The following is a 22,371-nucleotide window of genomic DNA, read 5'->3' as shown; positions in this document are numbered from 1 at the left end:
ACTTACAGTTGATTGTAGAAAATCCAGGAGGGAAGAACTTTCACAAAATGATTTGCTGCAGCAGTGACGTCCTTCTACAGTACCATACTTGAAACCAGTGAGTTCTTTAGAATGACCCACAAACGTTTGTTAAGACAGATGGCTAGGTGCTTAATATTATACACTTATGGCCATGGGACTGAAAAGGCCTGAATTATAAGATTAAGAGGTGTGGGACAATACTTTTGTTCATGTGGAAATATAAAAATCTTGTAAATAACAGAGGTCAGACCAGACAAAATAATAATTACACAAAGAATATAAAGAATATGTTGACACAGCTGTCCAAGCTCTAAAACTAACTGAACGATACATACAGCCTGTTTAGTGTGAAGAGTAAAAGGAGAGATGTGATATGGGCCACAGGTCTGACCTGACACTTGAAAATAATGTTTAATGAGGTACACTAAAAAGTCATAAAATACATTTTTACAAACACTTACAAAACGTTAGACCACATGATCTTGGTTAGGTTGACAAGACCCAAATAAGGTTACGTTTGAAGATTGTTTATAATATTTTAGTCACTTGGGATTCTACTTGGAAACAAATAAGACTGATCATATTAGCTGTAGTGAAACACCTGTTTTCTGAATTTCTTTTAACCTTCAGTTCTTGCACTACAACGCATTTGTTAATAATTAATTGTCATTAATTAGTGACTGAATTCCTGCAACAGCTGGTTCAACACTTTTTACAAATGGATCTCCTCACCTCTGAACTCCAGCCCTCGAAGCTGAAAGGTAACAAGGCCGTTACCAATTTCTATGAGGTGCACCAACGCGTTCAGGTAGTCAGAAGCCAAAATGAAACAGTCCCCGGTGCTGAAGTTTCCCCAGCGGCCCAAGAGGAGGTCTCCACAGAGGCTGTGCTGCAGGGAGCGGGTCAGGTGCTCATAGAAGATGGAGTTCAAATTGTTGTCGTCAGAGCCTGAGGACAGATGAAGGAAGGAGTAAAGTACATTAATAAATCACACGTCACTGCTTTATTGTGTAACCAGTGTGATCACTAGGACACAATGAGGATTTAAGTCTGCCCCAATTAAATATCAACATTTAAGCAAGCAATTCTCTGGTTACAGTTTTAACCAAAAGACATGTCGTCACCTGGATTTCTGTCCAACTGAGAGGCCAGTCGAGTGTTTGAGTGATCCACTCTTTTAGTGCTGCAAGAAAACGGAAAAGAGCAACACATTTTAGAAGTGCAAGAAAGTGTCAGAAAAATGTTTAAAAACAAAAAAACTCTTCACTTGTAGTCTCTCTCCCAGAACTTGACAGGACGGACATAAGAAGTGATGAAAATGGCGCTGCCCAGAAAGGGATTGAGGGGGGTGGAGAAGATTGCTGACACTACAGCCTGGACAAACAGCATGGCAGAGTCTGATGAGGCCTCAGGTCAAGGTCATTTGACAACTTGCTACAAGAAAAACTACAGCCTCAAAAAACAAAACACTTAACATGTTATAACAGGAAGAATTTACTGCAGTGCTGCAGACCAACATAAGAAACTGCTGATTCAGTCTATAGTATGCTGTGATAAGAGACAGCAGTGAAAGGATACGAGGCACGGCAAAGGGCTGAGCAAAGGCGTGGAAGGCTGAACCCCACGTGATCTGCCAGGGGGCGATGTAGGTGTAAACAAAGTGCAGCTTATAGAACAGCTCCCACATCTTAAAAAAACAAAACAAAACAACCCCCCCCCCCAGAAAGAAACAGTCAAGAAACCAGTAATATGAATCATCCACCTGTGATATGATATGTATGCATGTGTCTTGCAGTTAATCAGAATATTCACTCAAATAATTTAAATACATTTCTCTCACCTTGCTGAAAATGATAGACATCAGGAAGAGGTCAAGCAACAGCGTCTCTGACAGTTGACGGTAGTCAAAGGTGAAGAAGAGGACAGTGAAGAGGATCGTCACATACTGGTAGGTAGGACTGCTGTAGCAGGAGCGAAGCAGTTTCAGGCCTGCCACTGTGATCATCAGTGCGCCGATTCTGGAGCAACAGCAAAGAACATTTTTTGTTTTGTTTAAGTACCACGCATTCAAACTTGCATCACTCTAAAAAGCTGATAGAAATCAGAGAAAGAGTCACAAAGAGAAACAACGGAGTCCTCACTCGGTGTCGAGTCTTTTCGGGCTGGCCAGCTCTCTGGCGCTGCCGCTGAGCTCGTTGAGAATAACGAGTGGATAGAGAACGTTCTTTTCCACAAACAGCAGCCACACGTGCAGCTTTTCAAACCACATTACATGTGCTGCATCTGACAAAAGAGAGGAAGAGCATTTGAGATGATGAAGAAAATGAAGAAAGAAAAAGACTAAATAAAAATTATTTTTCTGATTTCCCCCATGTGACTCAAATTCACTGTACTTACCCCTGACTTCAAACTGGTAGTACTCCTTGTTTTTTAAAAGAGGGTGAGAGAAGCAGTACCAGGGTAGCTGCTTGCGAACTTGAGGCAGCAGGTAGTGGGTGAGCAACCCCACCGTCCCCAGCAGAGCATACAGGACATAACTGAGGAAAGGCTGCGGGAACACAGAGATGCAATAATGCTTACAGTTTGTGTTTGCTGGTTTTAAGAACAAGAAAAAAATAACTGCATGGATCATCATGAGTGTTAAAAGAATATATAATGTAACAATACAGCACACATTACATTTGATTTTCTGTATTCAAAACCAAAGAAATGACTGTACCTGCAGCGCTATGAATACTGTGCTAACGTGGATGGCGAAGTAAAGGACAGCAATGACCACACAGACGATCAGGTCGGACTGCAAACGCTCATTCTAAAACATTTGAAAAGAAACACTTAAGGGATCAAAGAAACAAAAAAAACTATTTTAGACTGAAAATTAGAACTGTGCAACAATTTTAACAACTAAAATTGATGTATACTCACCACTGAAGACCTAAGTTTCTCTGGCAGAGGGTCCTGGACCTCTGACAGGGGGTCTTCTGGATTTTTGTCTCTTAAATTGGGTAAAATCTTGGACTGTACCAGTGAGCTGTAAATCAAAGAGACGAAAATATTACCGGTTTGAAGGCCATCAACCTCCTGTGAGGGATTATACAATCAGAAGGATCGCAGAGTCAACATCTGTTAACACAACTATTTGGTGAAGCAGTGTTAAGCTATTTGAACTGATTTCAGGAAATCCATATCTAAGATAATCCACAGAATATGTTTGAGTAGAAAGTTCACACTTAACTCTTAACGGATGAAGCAGTTAATGGAAAATCCTTATTTGAACCAGATAAGGCATTTTCACCCATCCAACCATTAGGACCAGTTTTGGTTTTAAAAATCATGTAATATGTGAATTTTGCTTTAATACAAATCAAAGCTGTGGTGCATGTCTGTAAACTTACAGGAGGACAGAGGGGTCACTGCTCTGCCGGCTCAGGTGGTAAGACACTGCCACCAAGAGGCCACAGAATACAGAAAATAGCACAGGGATGTGATGAGGCTCCCAGGTCTCCTGAAACACAGTATCAAGGATTTAACACACTTCTGGGTGTCTGACCTTATGTTGCTGGTATATTTACACATACAGTTTGTTCATGTAGATGCCTGATGTTTCCAAAACTACTGGATGGACTACCATGAAACAGTCCAAGACGAATCCTGACAATAGCTTCTTTTCAATATGCTAAATTATGGTTCTGTGTATCCTCTATCCTGCCATGACCCACAAATCTCTTCCTCCAACATTATGACAGATCTTTTAGCAGATTAAAAAGAACATAGAGAAGAGGCTTCTGGAGAAGCTAGGAGTGAGCAAGAACAAATGTAGCCTATATGTGGCATAGACTACATCTGCATAATTTTAAATGTTGCTCTTCCACATGTGATGCAGCTTATTCCCACGAGGCTTACTTTGTAGTGCTATGGATAAAGACCAGCAGCCAGTATAACAGAACATAGCGACATAGGGAGAGTCTCTATACCTTCTTGTTTCATGTGTTAAATCTAACACGTTTGCAATGTGGTTTGGCATCACGGAAAGCAACAGTTAGTCTTATTTTTTATTTTTATATTTAACACCCACACCTTTATGTAGTTAGGTATACTGTACAGTAATACTTTACTTATATATGTGAATAAAAAATACGTTTTATGGACATTTGTACTTAACCGTTTTAAAGGTAATTCAGATGTGCAAAACATCAATACAACGATTAAAACTGATGCTATACGAGTAAGAACTCGTATAGCTCATAACAACTCAACTATGGATGTGTCTCTTCATCACATCTCTCTCCCATCCTCACCGGGAGGACGAGAAGCAAGTGAGGGAAGCGAGGAGACATGGAGAATTAAAGGATAATGAATTAGGACAATAAATATCAAGTAGTGTATCCTGGTGAGTCCACAATAAATTCTCTACTGCAAACTGAGCATCACAGTTTTTAGTGTCGAGTGATGTTGACAACAACTAGTTGGACTGAAATTCGACACAATCATTCATGTTTTCCTCAAACGCCAAGAACAAGAATCAGGTACTTCTTATTTTTTCCATTTATTGTCACCACCTCAACAAAATACGTTTTTTTTTGTATTTTTAACATTATAGATCAAGAATACACTCCTCCTTGAGCGTCACTTGCACTTTGTGTTTAGTCGTTATTAGGCATTGTTTGCGTTCACCTTCAGAGCTCCGTAGCAGAAGCCGTAAAGCAGAGCGACAGTGACGATGCTGCGCAGGATGCTGTACAGTGCTGACAGAAGGCTTGTAGAGGCTGCAAAGGGAACAGGGAGGATGCCAGCAATGAGAGCACTCAAACTGACAGCAACAAGGGCAGGCAGAATTGAAATCAGCACAGTGGCCTCTTATGATGCCTGGTATATCATAATGTATAAGGTAAAGCAACGTGGATAAGTGGCTGACGTCTCATCCTGTAGAGGTCAAAGTCACCCCTGCAGAAAAGTTGTGTATCTAAAAGTTACTCACCATTGCCCCCGAACACATGGATGTCCAGCTGCTCGAAGAGATACATGACGAACGTGTTGACTTGTGGCAGCAGCCCCACAAAGAAGATGATGGGAAAACACAGAGTAAAGACTGCAGGGAGAAGCAAGCAAAGCAAAATTAAACACATTTATCATCCTATAATTCTGTAATTTGCAGGAATCACCTTTCACACACAGGAAACAATACCCTGAGGCTCACTTCAAATATTACTGGTTCCTAATAGTGTACAGCAACGTCTCCAAAGACAATGCAGCAATAATTATTGATTATGGGTTGATGAAAGGAGCATTTAATATCTATATAAACCAAAAGAAAAATTTTGTTTTTAGTAGAGATTTGTTGCTCACACACAGTCTGCACTTTATGACTGTTGCAAAATCAATGGATCAGATCCCAGAAACCTATTTCATACATCTTATTAATGGTGGCAAACGTTAGAACCATTTGGATTACTTTAGAGATTTCTGAACTCGGGCTATTTTGTCAGTGCTTCCATAGTTTAAAACACTTTCAACATTTCATGATAGCTGCTGGGTTGTTTGGTTATTACTGCTCACACCAGGAATTCTACATCAGATGAGTCCTGAAATTTAACTCTTAATATTCTCAATAAATTTTTCCAAAAATGCTTTTGTCAGCTTTGAAAGTTCCTTATTTAGTCATTAATATTTTATCAGATAAAGTGCTTATGGCCACTTGCAGGATAAGCAAACTTTTTAGGGCCCTTAATATGTTTACTTATAACTTTTAAAGCATTTCCTGGCCTGGATTCAGCCTCCAGCTTTTGCACACATACACACCCAAACTGTGCTGCTCAAAGTTGTCTTGCTACGTCACCCCCTTTCATTAAATCACTTCTAAAACATCCAGGATTTAGCATTTTGGCATGTTTCTCTTTGACTTTCCTTTAAACACTGATTGTTATTCACAGAGTACAAAGAAGTAACAAGGTAGTGTACTCACCTATGACGAGGTCCCTGGCAGAGGTGAGCACCAGGGAGCTGGTGAGTGCGACTCCATACAGGGTGAAGCGAGAGGAAGTGGTCCGCAGGCTGCTGTAGTGGAGAAGCCAAATGAGGCCACAGCACAGGCAGAAATAGACAGGCCGGCTGTATGCTATGATACGATTATGGCCCTGCAGGGACAAGGGTATGAGGATACAAATGGATCATTAAAGAAACATTTTTTTTGTGGTTCAATATAGCTCAGTAAGACATACCCTGTGTATTAAAATAAGAAAAAAAGGAGAGAAATCCTAATGTTTTACATTTTTCTTTCTAAATAACAATTGTCTGTTGTCATAGTATTTATTAAGCAAGATAAAAAGCCATAATGCTAGCGTGCGCACTTGTTTTAAACCTTGGATAACAGCAAAAAACAGTAACTGCCAAGTGTAATACAACAATCATTCTAACAATCGTTCTTTAAAGGCATCAGTGTTATATCAGCCCCATGGAGAGTGACACAGGTATAAACAGAAATAGTATCAAGTGTAAGGTTTCACAGGAGAAGGAGGATGCATATCTGCAGCGTGCAGGTTGCAACCCAAGAGGCTATAAGATGTCCTGCTTTTCTACTCTGGGAGGCAGCGACAGCTCACGCACCACCAATCAGATTAAAAAGACTTTTTTTTTTTATCTCCCCACCCCGAAATGTCGAGAAATGGGAAGGAATAAAGTCCTTGAGGTGAGATGAGAGGACACCCAGGGGGAAAGAGAGAGAGAGAGAGAGAGAGAGAGAGAGAGAGAGACAGAGACAAAGAGTAAGAGAGTGAGCTGTGGTCTAAACTCTGACCAGCTATTTAAAGCTTGTGCCTGCAGCTGAGTATGAGCTGCATTAATAAAAGACGCCGTTTCAGAGCAGGCCACTGACACAAGGGAGGGAGGAACACCCAGGCTCATAAGGAAGGGGTGGGGGGTGGGGGTGGAGCAGCATCAACTTTCAGGACCACAACAAAGCAACAAAAAGCTGCTGAATAATAACTACAGAGCTTCAAAGTACTACTGACTTTCTACTTTTTCTACTTCTTATATAAAATCCATTTAATATCTTGTTTTGATGTCATTTCTCAATAAGTCTCCCTGTTCTAATGATTTGCAAATGACATACTTACATGACGAGGGGAAGAGGAGTCTGGTTGAACACTCTGTCGATAAAGAAAGGCACAATTAAAATGATAATGTTGACATACCTCGTACGAACATGTTATTACAAACTCTCCTAAGTAAAGAAATAAATCATTTTTATTTTTGCACCAGCTATTCCCTTAAAGGCATAACAAACCTCTGCAGGCATGCCTAACACATTTTGCAGCTTTTAAACTGCTTCTTTGCAGCAGTGCTCCTCTGTTGCACTTTAAGGTTGAGTCCTGTACACCCAGCTACTCACCTTTAGTAAGGAATACTGGCAGCTTGCAATGACGAGGCAGAACTGAAAGACCCAGATATCAGTGAAGAAGCCGTGAACCAGCAGCACGGAACCCAGAAAGGCCACAAGGACAGCCAGCACCACTGCCAACACATTCTCTAAAACCTCACGGTTCCTGTAACAATTGGGAAAAAGTCAATTCAAAAATTATTTGGAAGATTTAACAGAGAAGAAAAAAAACTGTTCCAAAGACTGGGATCAACAAATAAATAATGTCAACAGCTCTCCATTTAAACTGGCAGCATGTGGTGATGGGTCAGCAAACTGGAGCGACTTAGGAGGATAATATTGACTGCAGAGATCCACGTGGTGCTTTAAAAAACAACAAATCAAAAATCAATTCTTTCACTGCCAACTGTGGTTATTCTTCTTGCTGCTGTTGAGAAGCTTACAGCTAGACAAGTCTGACTGAGTAACTCCCACATAGAGATAATTGCAGGCAAGTGATAGAAAGCAGAGACTCCAAATCCCCAAGCAAGATGAATGATTTTATTTTCAAAGACTTAACAATGTGGCTGATGTTCTTGCTGGATCCAGAAACAGAAACAGAATTGACAACAGTGCTGTGCAAAAGTCCTGAGCTATCCTGTTTTTGAAGAAGAAAGAAAAAGAACAAAAACTCTCTTAGGCATGCATTCTTAAGGTCTGGGTTCTGGGGAAGCCAGTCCATGACCAAAGGTGTTGCATTGTGTGTTTTTCCATCCAGGTATGCTTTTAGTGCCCTGGCAGTATGTTTGGGATAATTGTCATGATGAAAAATGAAGCTGCTGCCAAAAGCTAATCAAGGTTAACCCTTTCTTCTCTTTTCTGATCAGAGCCATTTCTGTCTGGCCTCCTTCCAGAACATAATCAATGGGTTACTGAGGGTGATCTCTGCCTGTACAGCTTACTACAGCTACACTTGGGAAAAACTTCAAACATAGTCTTCATTGATAGATATTGAGGTGTCATAACTTGTCATTAGGGAATGGGGTTGTCGTCAAATATCATCTTTATCGCAGGAAGGCCTCTTAGTTTTTACTTTCGTCCTCAAATTGTACAATTTGTTTTCTCAAATTTCTCAGGGCTACACTGCACACCATGCTGAGACATGTTACTTTTTGGCCGATCCCCTTTTTGGTGCAAAAATACAAATTTATGCCTGTAATCTGTGCTGTATTTGACATTTTGCATAGATTTAACTAAAGACAAGGGAAGAAATCGTGTGTTTTTGATACAGACTGCTAATAACAAAGTACCAAAAGACAATTTAAAATTTGTTCTCTGTTATGTAAACACACACAATGCTTGAATGATTCAGAGGTCAATGTTAATTGGCTTTAAAAAATAAAAATAAAAACGTGAAGTGAAAAGGATCCCATGTCCAAAGAAAAACTTTGAACGACCTTCAGAAAGCCTGGAGAACTATTCCTCAATTCAACTTTGGAAACAAAATATAAAGAAATAAGGTGTGGCTCAGGACTTTGGCTCAGGACTTTAGCACAGTACTGTCGATTACCATAACAGCTTTTGAGTTTACTATTTGAAGACAAGACTTTTGCAGGAAACTGCTAAACAAAAATGCTTACGACAGAAACTTAATATCTAACATCCTAAAATGTTCACAACAAAAGCTGACAGCAGTATAAAGCCAATGTAATCAACACAAATTAAAAATTACGGCAAACAAAACAAACAAAGCGATCCCACCAAGCTGTTGCTACAAAATGTTTCACAACAAAAGCACTGTTAATAAGCAGGGATTGAACGATCTGATATACAGTATCGGCCCAGTAATGACCTAATTTACTGGATCGGATATCGGGGAGAAATAAAAAATAAATAAATAACCCAATCCATTAAATATCACAAAAGCGCCTCACAAAACTTGCGACATGGTATAACCCAGGTCATGACCTTAGCACGACGGAGGAGTGTGCGTCACGTGATTGCGTGGCTAGCGTGTGCGAGATCAACTTAAAAAAAAAGTTCATCTCTGAATGTTTGGAAAGCATTCCCATGTTAAGCTTAACAACCAATATCTGGAGCTCGGACGTCTGTCCGATGTCATTGCTAAGTCTGACTGTACAATGGTACTGTACAATAACAAATGCGTTATTACAAGAATGTCTTTTAGTTGTTTTTTTAGGGTTTGGGCAGCTACTGCCTTTGTCTGCTAATAGTGCACTTCATTTGTTTTTCAGAACCAAAAGGGTTTTTGAAATTTGCACTTTTAATTTCTTGAATATTACTTTATATACTTAGATTTAAAGTTCTGCATAAAGCTGCCCACTTTCAGGATGGATGTTTGGATGCCGGTGACAGATAAATGGTGCTAAAGTTTAAATAAAAAGATCAGTATTGCTGGACTGAGATATATTTTGGGTGCAGTGTATTTCTTTCATTCAAGTATAATAGCTTTAGCTAGAATAGCTTTACTGCTTTGTCCTCTTAAATTTGTATATGAACTAATACAAAATGCAGCAACACATAAAAACAAACAAACAGTTAAAAAATAGACTATAACAGATTCATATCAGTATCAGGAGATATCCAAATTTATGATATTGGTATCTTGCCATCTCTATTATTAAGTAAAAACTCTGATCTAAAATTGTTACATGAGGTGTAGCAGCCTGAGAGGTCATGTCGGTGAGGATCTGGGTGTGCTTTAGCAAAGCTTATGCTATGACCATAATGATTCACTCCAAGCTTGTTCAGACATTTTTACAGTTTGTTTGCACATGCTGTGTTTCATTTAACTTTGCATTAAATTAGCAAAGGTCATCCCTGTCTTAGTGGAAACAGGTGTGGTAGGTGCAATACTCTGCTTAACCGTAAAACACAAGCTAACCTGTTGATCTCTTTGAGTAGTGAATGTAATGCTGTAATTCTGACTGGACAATGGAGAGCAGATTGTAGTTTTGTTTGTTTGTTTCAATTAAAGGCTTCTTGTGTGATTTAAATAAAGGCCTGTTTTTTGTATTTTGGACTAGTAAACCTCAGCTAATAATGCACAGATAGATGTTTTTGCAAGCTGAGACAATTTCAGGTATACACTTATAAAGCAAAGTAACATCAAAAATTATTTCTATTGAATTTCACTTTATTCTTCAAAAGCAGGCACAAAATATCCTGCAATGGGTGACATTTAAGGAAAATTTATACATGTATGTGCTAGAGATGGACCGATCAAGCACCTCACAAAACTTGCAACACGCTGTAACTCACCTCAGAACGTTAGCATGTCGGAGCAGTATGCATCACGTGATAGAGCGGCTGTGGCATGCGGGACCTGTGGTCTGGATAGCATTTGGAGCTTCGCTAGCAACCTGGCATTTCATCTCCGACAAAGTTATCCCCGAGAGAAGTAAAGCAAGTGTGTAAGTCCATCTCTGAATGTTTGTAAAGCATTCCTGCGTTAAGCTTAACGAGCGACTGCCTCTCGCTCTCCGGCTGCTACTTCAATCGTGAAACTGCTTAAATGATCAGCTGATCGGCTTTTCTGTCGCGAGTCCGTGTCTCTAGTTTGTTTTTGGCCCACTTTGCACCAGAAAGAGGAAACCAGCGGCTGAACAACAGCAGCACGTTTAAGCTTGATAAGCTGTTGTTAGAATTTATTTAATATTACTTTCTACACCAGGATCGTTTTCTACGTAGCTGACGCTGGTAACTGTGCAGGGGCGGATCTAGCAAAGTTTAGCCAGGGGGGCCGATAGGGCATTAACTGGGAAAAGGGGGCACAAAGACATACTTTTCTTTCTTATTCTCATTTAAAATGTCTAGCTTTTAATAAATAATTATCTGACACACAAAGTTTTAATTTGATGTAAAATGAATAGAAGTCAATTACTGTATATAGTGACTATTAAGTCTAATATATATACCCTAGTAAGCTATAGTACTTTTTCCTTTGGGAAGGTACCATCTGTGCAGTCTGCAATTTTGTTGAAGAAAGATGTTGAATCTATTTAATATTTCTTGAAAAATAATTGATTTCTGTGCATTTTTTTTCACACTGCATCAAATTAAGGTTGATTACGTCGATTAAGCATCATGAGGTGGAGCGTGAGGGGTGGTTCTCTATTTTTTATTTTTTTATTTTTGTTGTTGCTGGGAGTTGGAACCCTATTAGTTAGGTTGCTTAATATTTACGCTAAGTACTCTTTAAAATACCAGAATAGGGAGGATGGTGTAGGTTTAAGTTTATTAGATTGATCAGTATTGCTGAACTATGAAATATTTTTTTTGTATACAGGTATAACAGAATAGCTTTAGTGTAGTTGTTGTTTTAAACTTGAGTATGAACTTGCAGACTTGCAAAATGCAGCAAGATATTTTAAAAAACAGTTTTGTTGATTAAAAAACACTATATCGGATTCATATCGGTATCGGCAGATATCCAAATTTATGATATCGGTATCGGACATAAAAAAGTGGTATCGTGCCATCTCTAGTATGTGCTTGAAATACAGTTAGGTAGTTCTTAAGGAGCCGAATGCTCTAGGAGAAATGTCAGTCTCAAACTAGGGGATCTCTTTTCGTTCATTAGTCAGACACTGCTGCAACCCACTTGGCCTGCTTTTTAATTTAATTGGAACTGATTAAATAAATGGCTCATGCTGTGATAGGCAGACATTTCATAAAAAGAAATATCAATTTTCTAAATAATCTAATTTATCTAAAAAACAAACCGGTTTTCTAGTAGAAAAGTTCTAGACAAGTCCAACATTCAGTATTTTTGAGTCCGACTAAATTGTGATGAAGTATGCACGTGACACACCGAATTTAAAATTTGCATTGAGGTCACCAATGGTGCTTTGTAAAAATAAAGCTGAAGCAGATGGAAATGACCTGATGTGAAGCCCTACCTGTCGAACAGCGCCAGCAGGGTAAGTCGGTCAAAGTGCAGGCCGACCCACAGGTAGGGGAGAAGCCACAGACGGTAGTACTGCTTCGCTTTCCCAGCTGCAGCAGAGCCCGCAGGATCCTCTTGTCCCAGTGGTGCATCCTGAAGCTCCGGACTCAGATCTCCGTCCTGCTGTTCCAGCAGCTCTGGGTCCATAGTCAGCAGACGGTTCAAACGGATCTGAGGGAGGGAGATCTATCCCACAATCAGACAAATGTCCAAAAGACATGATTTGGAATAAAGAAGAAATTGATTACATTACAACAAGATAAAGAGATCATATAGGAGTAATAATAAAGCTTTAACAGCATTAAACATTTTCTTTTAGTACAATTAAATATTTGATTTTGACACAGGTCAAAGCTTGCACCATCACATCCCGTTCACTCTTCAAACCCTATGAGCCCTTGTTGCATACTTGGTTAGACAACACCACTGAAGACATCTTTGTTGCATATTGGCAAAAGAAGCAGAGCACATACAGTACTTTGCAAAAGTCTGTAGCCACCCTTCCCCTGTGTCTTTATGTTTGGCTCTCAAAGAGCCAGACCTTTTAAGTCTTCTTTAGCAATAACTTTTAGGCTTACATAAAAAGGCACCAATCTCAAAGGTTAAAGCAGTGTTGTGTCTACACATAACAAACAACTTAGCAAAGAGCCAATTTTAAAGTGTACCTTGAGACACCTGCCTGTTGCAAAATATACAGTTTGTTCCGGTTTCTTTAGTTAAATAGTTTAACAGACAGAAAATACTTTTTTGCAACAACAGGGTGAGTCCTAAAGAGCTATTTGCTGAAAATCTGGTAAGTGTCCTAAAAAAAATTTTTTTAATAATGAAAACTGCAAAGGGAATGACAAAGAAAAGAAGTGGCAGGGTTAAAAACAACTAACAGCAGATGAACACTATCTCAAAGTCTTTAGGAAATAAGAAAAACTCCAGCTGAGACCTGAGAAAAGATTTAACAGATGTATCTGTCCTTTCATTCATGGACTGTTTGGTGAAACCTTCTCAGATACATACTTGCCTAAGGGTTGTTAGAATTACGTAAACAGTTTTTTTTTCTTCTTATGTACTGAATTTGCACACATGTATCAAATTGTAAATTGCTTCACCTATTCCCCATTTCCTGAGCAAAACAAAGAAACGATAGGTGGCTTGAGAGTTTTGCACAGTACTGTATAACCACGTAAAACCATTTTAAACTGGTCAAGTAGACATTTGAGATGTGAAAGTCTCCTTTTTTTTCACAAACATACATGCCAAAAGGAGCTCACTGGTTGGGTACACACCAGGTCATGAGGGTAAAAGCGAACTGAGGTAGAACTGGAGAGGTGGGAGTCCGTATCCCTGCGGGGTATAAAGAAAATGAGAACACTGATGAAAGAAAAGCATCTGCTGCAATTACTGTATTAAACCATGATTCATTTCCTGATGACCTCAAACTAAATAGCCAATAGGCAATTTGCTGTGTTTTTGTACTGTACAGTCATGTTTTCCTTTTAAGCTAGGGTTCCATTAAAAATAACCGTTGGAGACATGACGAACTCACTGCAGCGACTAGCAAAACACTACAATCAAGAAAAGGTCAGCAAGCTAACTTGACAAAGTTAGTAATGTATTTATTTCAATTTAAATCAAGGTAAGTGATCCGATTTCAAAACTCAAAAAATGCTGACCAAGCAAAAATCATCAGGGCATGTGTTATGGTGTTTAAATCCTTCAAAGCTTAATGAGAAGATTAAGACTTCTTCTCTTTCAGTGGCATTTTGTTAAATGTGAAGCTACTGCCATCAGAAAGTTCTTGTATTTTATAACAATGGAAACCAGGGAAAAAGGTCTAGCATGGTACAGAAGAAAAGGTAACAGAATCCACCCACGAGAAACCTTAGAGGTACTGGTAGATGCTTTCGTTTAACCAATCATTTCGCAGCTCTTTAGAGAAAACTGCTACCTCCTGATTAAAAACACAAAAAGCTCAGGGTTTGTATCCCGTCGTCTAAAAACCCACTACACAAATCAGGTGATCATTCTGATACTAACCATATGTTATTGGAGGCTCGTCTGGTTGCAGGTTCAAAATTGACCAGCGACATATCACATCCGCCAGCCTCATATAAAGAGGGAGTGAGCTTTCCTGGAGGCACACAACAAAAAGAAAGAGACGCAGAGTCAGTCCATGGAAATCACAAGCACAGAGTGGCGTCGTCTGTGGGAGTAATTTCATTAAATTACATGTTTATATGTGGAGAATTAGATGGATTTGACAATATTGCTGTATTCATCTGAGCTAATGTGATTATGCAGTGAAAGTGCCTCCTCCCAGTGGCTGTAGGCAAGTCACTCATTTCCTGCTCAGTCTTGACAAGTGGTCAGATTTTTCCTAATACATGTCTGTTGCTTCAGAGTAGTTTTACTGCACTTTTTTGTGATGAGGTACAAAACACCACCCAAAAATTACAGATGTACTAAGCCTTTCTATCAAATCCAAACCCTCCAGTATGAATCCACTGAATGTAATGGGTATTAAAAGTGTGGGGAAAACGCAATAAAAAAAAAAAAAAAAATAAAAAAAAGCCTAGCTAGACATTTAAAATATTTTACGTACATTTTCTGACTCTCAGTGATAGAAATTAGGATTCCAGCAAGACAAAAAAAAAAAAAATCACTTTCAGGAATTTGTTACAACCCATTTCTATTGAAGTCCTTTCTGTTAAGGACCTGACCGTTTGTGCAACGCATATCCTCCTGAGAACCAAGTTAAAGAAAAATCTCTCAGTTTAACTTTTTTTTTTAGTCCACTACAGAGAACATAACGAATAGGCGGGATCTCAGGAGGACATGGCATGATGAAATTTTCTGAAAATTTCGAAAGATAATATACTTCATCTAGTTGTTCACAGATGTTCCAAAAACCACATCTTCACTTGAGTATTCTTTGAATCACCTTCACATCTAGAGTACATAAAAACCTGCATCAGACCACTCTCAGTCTGTCCTATACAGACAAGACAACGGGACAAGTGTACACACACACACACACACACACACACACAAACCATGCAGCATGTCACAAAAGTAATCTGCTTCTAGTTCAATTATGAGCAGGAGTAATAATCCATTCATCACTGGTTCTGGTGAAGAGTGCATGGCAGCCCCTACACAACCCCTTCTTTTCCTTGATGTAAGTGTTTAAATAGACATGCTTACGTATAGACATCTATACCAATCTGTTACAGTGCTGTCAGCATTGGGGTATGTGCTATGATGTGACCATAAGGTAACATTAATATCCAAGTAAGGTCAAGTATTAGCTACAGACCACAATATCACAGAGATAAATGGAGCATGGATAATGGTGCCAGGCTTTGACTGATTACAACAGTCCACCGACTGTGGAAAATAGTGCACTGCTATGACTGATGGCCATGGTCATATCTGCGACAACTCTTTGAGCAAATCCAAAATATCAAGCAGCAGCTTTCTAATCAAGCATGAGGAAAATACCACAAAATATAGGTCTTATGACAAAAATGACCAGATCTGTCACCTCTCCCCAAAGAAATTCTTTCCTAACTGCTCAGCTCTGTTCATGAACTCCCTACCGAAGTCCTCCTGCAAGCTGGTGGCACCAACAGTTGAGGCCTTGTCCTGAGAACCCTCCAGGTGTGCGCTTCCATTCCTGGCCAGCAGGGACGCGCTAGCGCTCAGCACTGTAACCTGGGACGAGGTTCTGGATGGCTGACTTTTCACCTGGGAAGTAGAAGGCTGGGAGGCCTGGTTGAGAGCCTCCTGAAGACTGTTGGGAGGAGAAGGGAAGAAGGGGAGGAAATGAGTGGTGGAGTCCAAGGGGTTGGTATTGCTGGCACATAACGTCAAAAGGTGAGCAGGATATGACGTGTAGTTTTGAAATGGTGGGATTTGATGCGGAGGCTACAGACTAATTTTTGCTCCTCACACAATAATCGTTTTTTGTGATGGTGTCAGACATGGTTTAGACTTGTGAATGAAGAAGTTATTTCTTATTGTTTCTCAAGTTACAATCATTTATAAAGCTGTGTACCTAACTCCATTCTTTTAATTCTTCTTAGGAAAAAAAATCTACTAAGACGTGAATGTCCTGTCAAACTTTAGATGGAGATTATCCTTAATGAAGCTGATAAATTCAGGCCTCTGATTACAACAACAGAAATCAGACTAATGAATGCAGACAATTCAGAGGATTTTCATCAAAATAATAAACTCAATTGCTTTCCCTTATAATGTTGGATTAAGAAAACTACCTGAGAAGGCAAAGGTGTCTAGTGCAGCATAAGTACATAAAGTAAAAATGTGCTGGGAGTGAAGGGACAGTGAAGGGTGGAGGAATCAGTGAAAGAGGGAATGATTTTGCAAGTTTATTGACCCCTGGCAGGCTGCACGCTTGCTTTTGTTGCTTAAGGCTCAGCATTTAGCAACGTGACCTTGTAAGATAGATTAAAGAAAACAGAGCTTTGCCTAGAGCACAAGTAAATGGGAGGGGGTTTAAAGAGACCTCGGAGGAACCTGATGTGCATCCACAGAAATATATCAGTGGAAGATTAACATATTTTTTCTTTGAGCATCGACACAACTGCTACTTTACATCTCTGAGTGGTTTTCTTCCTTTTAATCATTCTACAAACCGAGGAGTAACGGTTCATTTGTAGTATTCTGCAGGGAAGCATGGAGCACAGAAAAGATTAATACACTCCAGACAGTACTCTGATCTAATATAAAGGGTGCTAGAGACCTGCTGAGTTTGACACTTACTAAACTTGTGTAAAGATGTGATTTGCCCATGTAATAAAATGAATAAAATGTTGCATCAGGGATGTGATCGGGACAAGCCACAACATTGGAATTAAATTACATAAAGGCATTTTTTTTTTTTTTTAAAAAGAGCTTGAATTTAAAAGAAAAAGGTGGGGACATTAAAACATCTTTGTCCAGTGTGCTGAAAAACTGTCAAAACTGGGCTCTTAAAATCTAGAGAAGAGCAACTGGGAGTATCACAGATAATAAACAAACAAAATAAAAACATTCTATCGTCACATATTATTATTTTATCATGTCAGGAAAGACTGCAGACCTAACCTGTGGCTTTTTAATGATCAGTACAATCAGTCTCTCTCTGCACAGAAAGTTCTTTCTGAAGGGCAGAGCAATGTGATACAGCGGGGCGCCTGTATTGCTTAACAAATCATGCGCACATCTGAGAGGAGACGGCGTGTCAGCCAAGTAGATTAGTCAGATCTTGTGGCCTTGTGCCTTTGAATTTGTAAGGACTCCAAGTGGAATTTAAAAGATTGGATGGGATGACAACAGGAGGAAGAGAGAAGTCTTGAGAAAAGGAGGACCAAAGAAACCACATGCAGAGTGGAGAAACCAGTCCAGTCATAAATGATGTCCCGTTTGATGTCATGCACAGCAGAAGACCGAAATTGGTGGTGATGTGGCACAGGAAAGAGCGCCACCTGGTAACATGCTCATACCAGGCAACACAACAATAGAAACGACCCCCTGCTCCATTCACGGCGTACCTGAGAGGAGATCCAATGATGGAGGTGGGTGGGGTGGGGTTACTCCCTGCGTTGTGTCGCCGCCGCACAGCCTGCCGACGAAATGTGCTACGTTCGCGGCGAAATATGACCGTCTCCTCACTTCCTGGGGCTGTCGTGATGAGAGACATCATTGGCCAGTTAGAATGGATAAGTTTCCTCTCTTTATGAGAGCTTTATGTGGACACGAGGACATGATTTTTCCGTGTGTTATGGCTGCTTTCAGGTACATTTTAAAACGGTTACAGAGCAACACCGAAACACAAATTAATGACATAGTCACTGAAAAATGAACCTGGTATGCATATCCTGCATCTTACTCTCTAAACAAATTGTCTTCCTACACCTTTATTGTCACAATAAAAGGTACAAGAAAATATTCCCCAATATATACCAAAATGTGAAATATTTTAAAGATGGAGGTGCAGTATTTAAACCATATCTGATGAATTCTGCTGACAAGCACATGCTCTGGTCATGTGGAACTGGAGGCAGGATGATGGCAGAAACAATGAATTTTGCTTTTACGGCGCTACTTGATCTGTTATGACCAGCAGCTCCTTTTAGCTAAAGTTAGCACATCCGCTAAGTAGGCACAGCCTGTTTACGTCTTATGCTCCATCAGATAAAACACTCCAAGGGTCGATAGGTGAAAGACTAAAAAAGTATGCCAAACAGATAAGGGCAATAAAAGCAACAAAATGACACAGCAGCTCCTAGCTAAACTTAAGTATCTCCTACTAAATTTAGTTAGCATTGGGTGCAAGTCAACAAGGAGTGCTGCAGCAGCAAAACCACCCAGTGTATCAAGATGAGCCAATGTGGCCTTTTGTTTGCATGATAAATAATGCACAACTTATTCACTGAAAAAGTACTTAAGCTTGTCACAGAGGTAGGGTTTGAATTCATCGGCTTCTTCCAAATCGGCCAAATCTCCACTAAAAACCACCACTGATAACTTCAAGTGCAGTCACGGACTTATATTATAACACCAATAAATATCCCTCGACTGACTGTGATATAACAGTGTATAGTGAAGTTATGACATGTTTCTAGCCAACCAGTCATATGCCCTGGCATATCCTGCCTCCAATACTGTATCCAATCCCACGAGGTGTACACTCCAGAAGCCAAAAAATAAGAACCCAGACAGAGCAAATGTGAGATCAGGTTGCAAATTTGAAGAATGTGGAGTATGGAATGTCTATTATACTATCTGAGCTTTACACTAATAAGAGAGCTGCTGCTTGTCTAACCTCAATACAAAGCACACACTGTGCCATCATGCTAACTGATCTACACAGGGAACACTATGCTTGCCACTCCATGGTAACTTACCATGGCTACACTGAACGAACAAGAGAGACAGCATCTTGTCTGCAGTCTTGTCTCACGCACTCACTCCCACACAAACACACACACAATTTTGAGGCAGCTGGACGACTACACCTAAACAGATTAAAGTTGATCAACTTTACCAGTGTGCTCCTGTTTCATGTGCCAGAAACCATGAGTATGACTAAAGGTTTCCAGCGAAGCAATGTTCACTGTGTTCAATACATATCCAAACCATCACCAGCGATTATGTAAACAATTTGCAAGGCAGGTAAAAACAAAACCAGACTAATAACCCTTAATTCTGTCTGCCAGCATAAAAAGTAGACTAGTCATGCATCACTAATGCAAACCACACAGAATGCAATGTGTACAGTACATTGGAGCTCAGTGTGTGGTACATACCCCGTAGGGAAGCAGCATTAGCATCCTGAGGCTCAGCGAAAGCTGCCTGGTTGGGCAGACTGTTTCTGGAGCGAGTCACTGATTCCAGCTGGGAGGCCCGACCCAGCAGGGATGCCGCATCCAGGACTTCCCCTTCTTTGGCTTCCAAATCTGACTTGGAGGTGGTAAGAGGTCGAGGTCCTGCTGGAGCTCCTAGGTGGGTGGGATCATTAAGGCATGCAGCCGTACCGCTGTCTAAGCTCAACACTCTGGCATGTGTTTTGGCACTGCCTGTGCTTGGAGTACGGCGGGAGGTACGCCGCTTCCCTCCGTTTCGAACTCCTGTCTCAGGTTTTACTGTGGTGGAAGAAGAGGAGGAGGCGTTGGCTGAAATGTGCTTGGCTTTCAGGGCCCTGTAGTGGCTCTCTGGTGAGTGGCAGGAGCGGGAGGTGGTGCTAGATGAGCTGTCTGTGCTTAGGTGCTTGGTGGAGCGGAGACTGGAGGCACAGCTGAGTTCACTCTGATCACTGGAGTCATCCTCTCCACCACCAGTGAATACAGCACTACAGGGCTTGGCCATAGCACGCGTAGAGATGTAATCCCGGTGATGGCTGGCATCAAAGCTGCTTGCTCTTTTCTTTCCAGTCCGCCGGCGTCCACTGCGACCCGCTGATAGAGAAGAAGTCCTCTGAACAATGTTAGCTGAGTTTGGTTGAACGTTGTCTTTCACCTGCTCCTGCTCTGTGACAGCTACACCTGTTGAGCCATCAGCACTGGTCCTGATGCCAGGCTCTTCGGCACACTTGACAGGTTCCACCAGTTCTTGGGTTGCAGGTGACTGAGTGTCCGCAGTTTGTTTAGCAGTCAGCTCATTGGCATGTGGGTTTTTATTGGCTTCCCTGGAGGGAAGATTACCGAGACTTCGAGGTCTAATACTAGAAGTCCTGTCGTCTGCAGGAGCAGATACTGTCTCTCCCGTTTCCCGTGCACGTTCATCCCCTGAAAGTGACAGCAGGCTCTCCACATGTGTAGAGCTGGTCTGTTCACTGTGGAAGCTGCTGACAGTGCTGTTGGTGTCTCTGTCTGTGCCACTGCAGTAACTCTCAGTGGAACCACTACTGCGAGTACTCAGACTCCTCAGGCTATCGGCACTTCGCTCCCCTCCTTGGGACTTTGCTCCTCCACCAGAGGCTTTTCCACCACCACTTCCTTCCACCTGGTAAAGTCCTGAGCTACTCTCCCCTGCTTCCTTAGAGGCTGAGCGAGCAACCCTGCGTTGCTCTTTGTGTCTGTAGCACTCTACTCCAGAAGTTGAGGGCACAGCTTGGTCCTGCTGGTGCAGGGGGTCTGCCCCATCTCTGTCACACAGCCCTGGCCTGTGTGGTCTGGCAGTCTCCAGCTCACGCACAGGGTCAAGGCCACCTCTTCTGGGTGGAGGATACAGAGCAAAGTCTGGCAGACTCGGGTCAGGGAAAGCGGAACCTGCCGAGCTAGAGGTCCGTGGCAGACCTCGAGAACGGAGCTCCTTCCTGAAGGTCTGAGATTGCATGGATGAATGAGAGGTTACCTCCGTGTCACAGGAGGAGTGTGACAGGCTGAAGTGATAAGCAGCAGAGTTACAGAGATCAGCAGGCTCCCTGGACAGCTCTGAAGGACACAAGGAGGTTGACGGCTGCAAGGAGGCGAAGGAATCATTGGGAACGAGGCAGTACATCTTTGTGTCTGAGAGCAGATCTAAATGGATACAAAGAAAATATACATTGAGGAAAATACTGAGAAGTAATAGTAATAGCATATGTGACTGTGTGTTTACCATGATCATGACTACAGCTCTCAACAAGAGTCAAACTAATGTCATCTGAGGTCCTTCCACAATCTCCTGAAAATATAGGAAAAACAGTTTTTAAGAAAACCATCATCTTTGAAAACCTACACGTAACTGGGAACTACAGACTACATAACAGAACATTATGAATACAAACTGTTGCCTTGCACTAAGAAATGCTTTTTCTGGGAGGTTTCCCTAATTGTTTATGGGGAAAGGCCACACTTAATGGAGGTATGAGCTAGTCTGAATAGATTCTTTGAATGCTCTGATGACAGCACAAGATAACAATTGAACAAAGATGTAACTGTTAGGATTTGTCTTGGAAATGTTAAGGTTTTTTTTAAGGAGTTGCCATGACTTCCTGGAAGTCTGTGGCAAACTGTCTAAGTGTACAGTAAAGGGGAGGGGAGATTAAAAAACTAAATCCCTGCAGAGCCCTTGTCCCACTTCAGACCATTTAGTCTCATCACAAACTGCCAGCTAATTAGAATGGCATCGAACAGACTCACTGAATTATTCAGGCAACGCAGGCGCCTAACTCAAACACTCAGTACAATGGCCCCCTAGCACAGCTACAAGTTCAGTTGTTGTCTTCATCTCTGTGTTTCAATAATGTGCTCTCAGAGAATGACTCCCATGCTGGGTCTTACAATGTATAACCCCCCTTCCCATTTTTTTCAAAGCCAGCAGTGCCTGTCGAAAGCTGCCTCATCATGGTGTGACTGTTGAGGTCACAGCAATGCTGAGTCAGGCTGCATCTCCTGAGCAGCTTGGGGGTGTGTGTGTGTGTGTGTGTGTGTGTGGGGGGGGGGGAATCATGGTTACGGATGTGGTTCTTTCACAGTCAGAACATGCATTAGTGTTACATACAAAGGATTTTTTAAACCAACCCTACTTGTAACACGTCACTTCT

At 41.0% G+C, this 22,371-nt stretch overlaps 1 protein-coding gene across 7 annotated transcripts in view; it reads right to left on the bottom strand.

The window, feature by feature from the left end:
* pcnx1 (pecanex 1) overlaps positions 1–22,371 on the bottom strand; it is a 37,434-nt gene that overhangs the window by 5,810 nt on the left and 9,253 nt on the right. For 3 of the 7 annotated variants that reach the window (XM_085256316.1, XM_085256314.1, XM_085256318.1), the window contains exons 5-26: positions 21,444–21,509; positions 19,652–21,364; positions 17,894–18,023; positions 15,938–16,131; positions 14,376–14,469; positions 13,625–13,682; positions 12,298–12,530; positions 7,409–7,562; positions 7,134–7,166; positions 5,984–6,155; positions 5,000–5,110; positions 4,696–4,787; positions 3,417–3,526; positions 2,947–3,052; positions 2,741–2,833; positions 2,419–2,569; positions 2,163–2,304; positions 1,862–2,039; positions 1,600–1,708; positions 1,289–1,418; positions 1,146–1,204; positions 754–969 (exon numbers count right to left, since the gene is read on the bottom strand). In XM_085256316.1, coding sequence (XP_085112442.1) covers positions 754–969; positions 1,146–1,204; positions 1,289–1,418; positions 1,600–1,708; positions 1,862–2,039; positions 2,163–2,304; positions 2,419–2,569; positions 2,741–2,833; positions 2,947–3,052; positions 3,417–3,526; positions 4,696–4,787; positions 5,000–5,110; positions 5,984–6,155; positions 7,134–7,166; positions 7,409–7,562; positions 12,298–12,530; positions 13,625–13,682; positions 14,376–14,469; positions 15,938–16,131; positions 17,894–18,023; positions 19,652–21,364; positions 21,444–21,509 — 4,344 coding nt within the window. Of the gene's footprint in view, positions 1–753; positions 970–1,145; positions 1,205–1,288; positions 1,419–1,599; positions 1,709–1,861; positions 2,040–2,162; positions 2,305–2,418; positions 2,570–2,740; positions 2,834–2,946; positions 3,053–3,416; positions 3,527–4,695; positions 4,788–4,999; positions 5,111–5,983; positions 6,156–7,133; positions 7,167–7,408; positions 7,563–12,297; positions 12,531–13,591; positions 13,683–14,375; positions 14,470–15,937; positions 16,132–17,893; positions 18,024–19,651; positions 21,365–21,443; positions 21,510–22,371 lie in introns of all 7 variants that reach the window. The other 4 variants (XM_085256315.1, XM_085256319.1, XM_085256312.1 and 1 more) reach the window with 3 other exon arrangements.

The sequence above is a fragment of the Mchenga conophoros genome, linkage group LG19 (assembly GCF_057382185.1).
Source record: "Mchenga conophoros isolate Kocher_MC1m ecotype Shallow Benthic linkage group LG19, M_conophoros_male_GT1.1, whole genome shotgun sequence".
Classification (NCBI taxonomy): domain Eukaryota; kingdom Metazoa; phylum Chordata; class Actinopteri; order Cichliformes; family Cichlidae; genus Mchenga; species Mchenga conophoros.
Note: the sequence above shows the minus strand (reverse complement) of the source record. Positions and strands in the feature narration are given on the sequence as shown.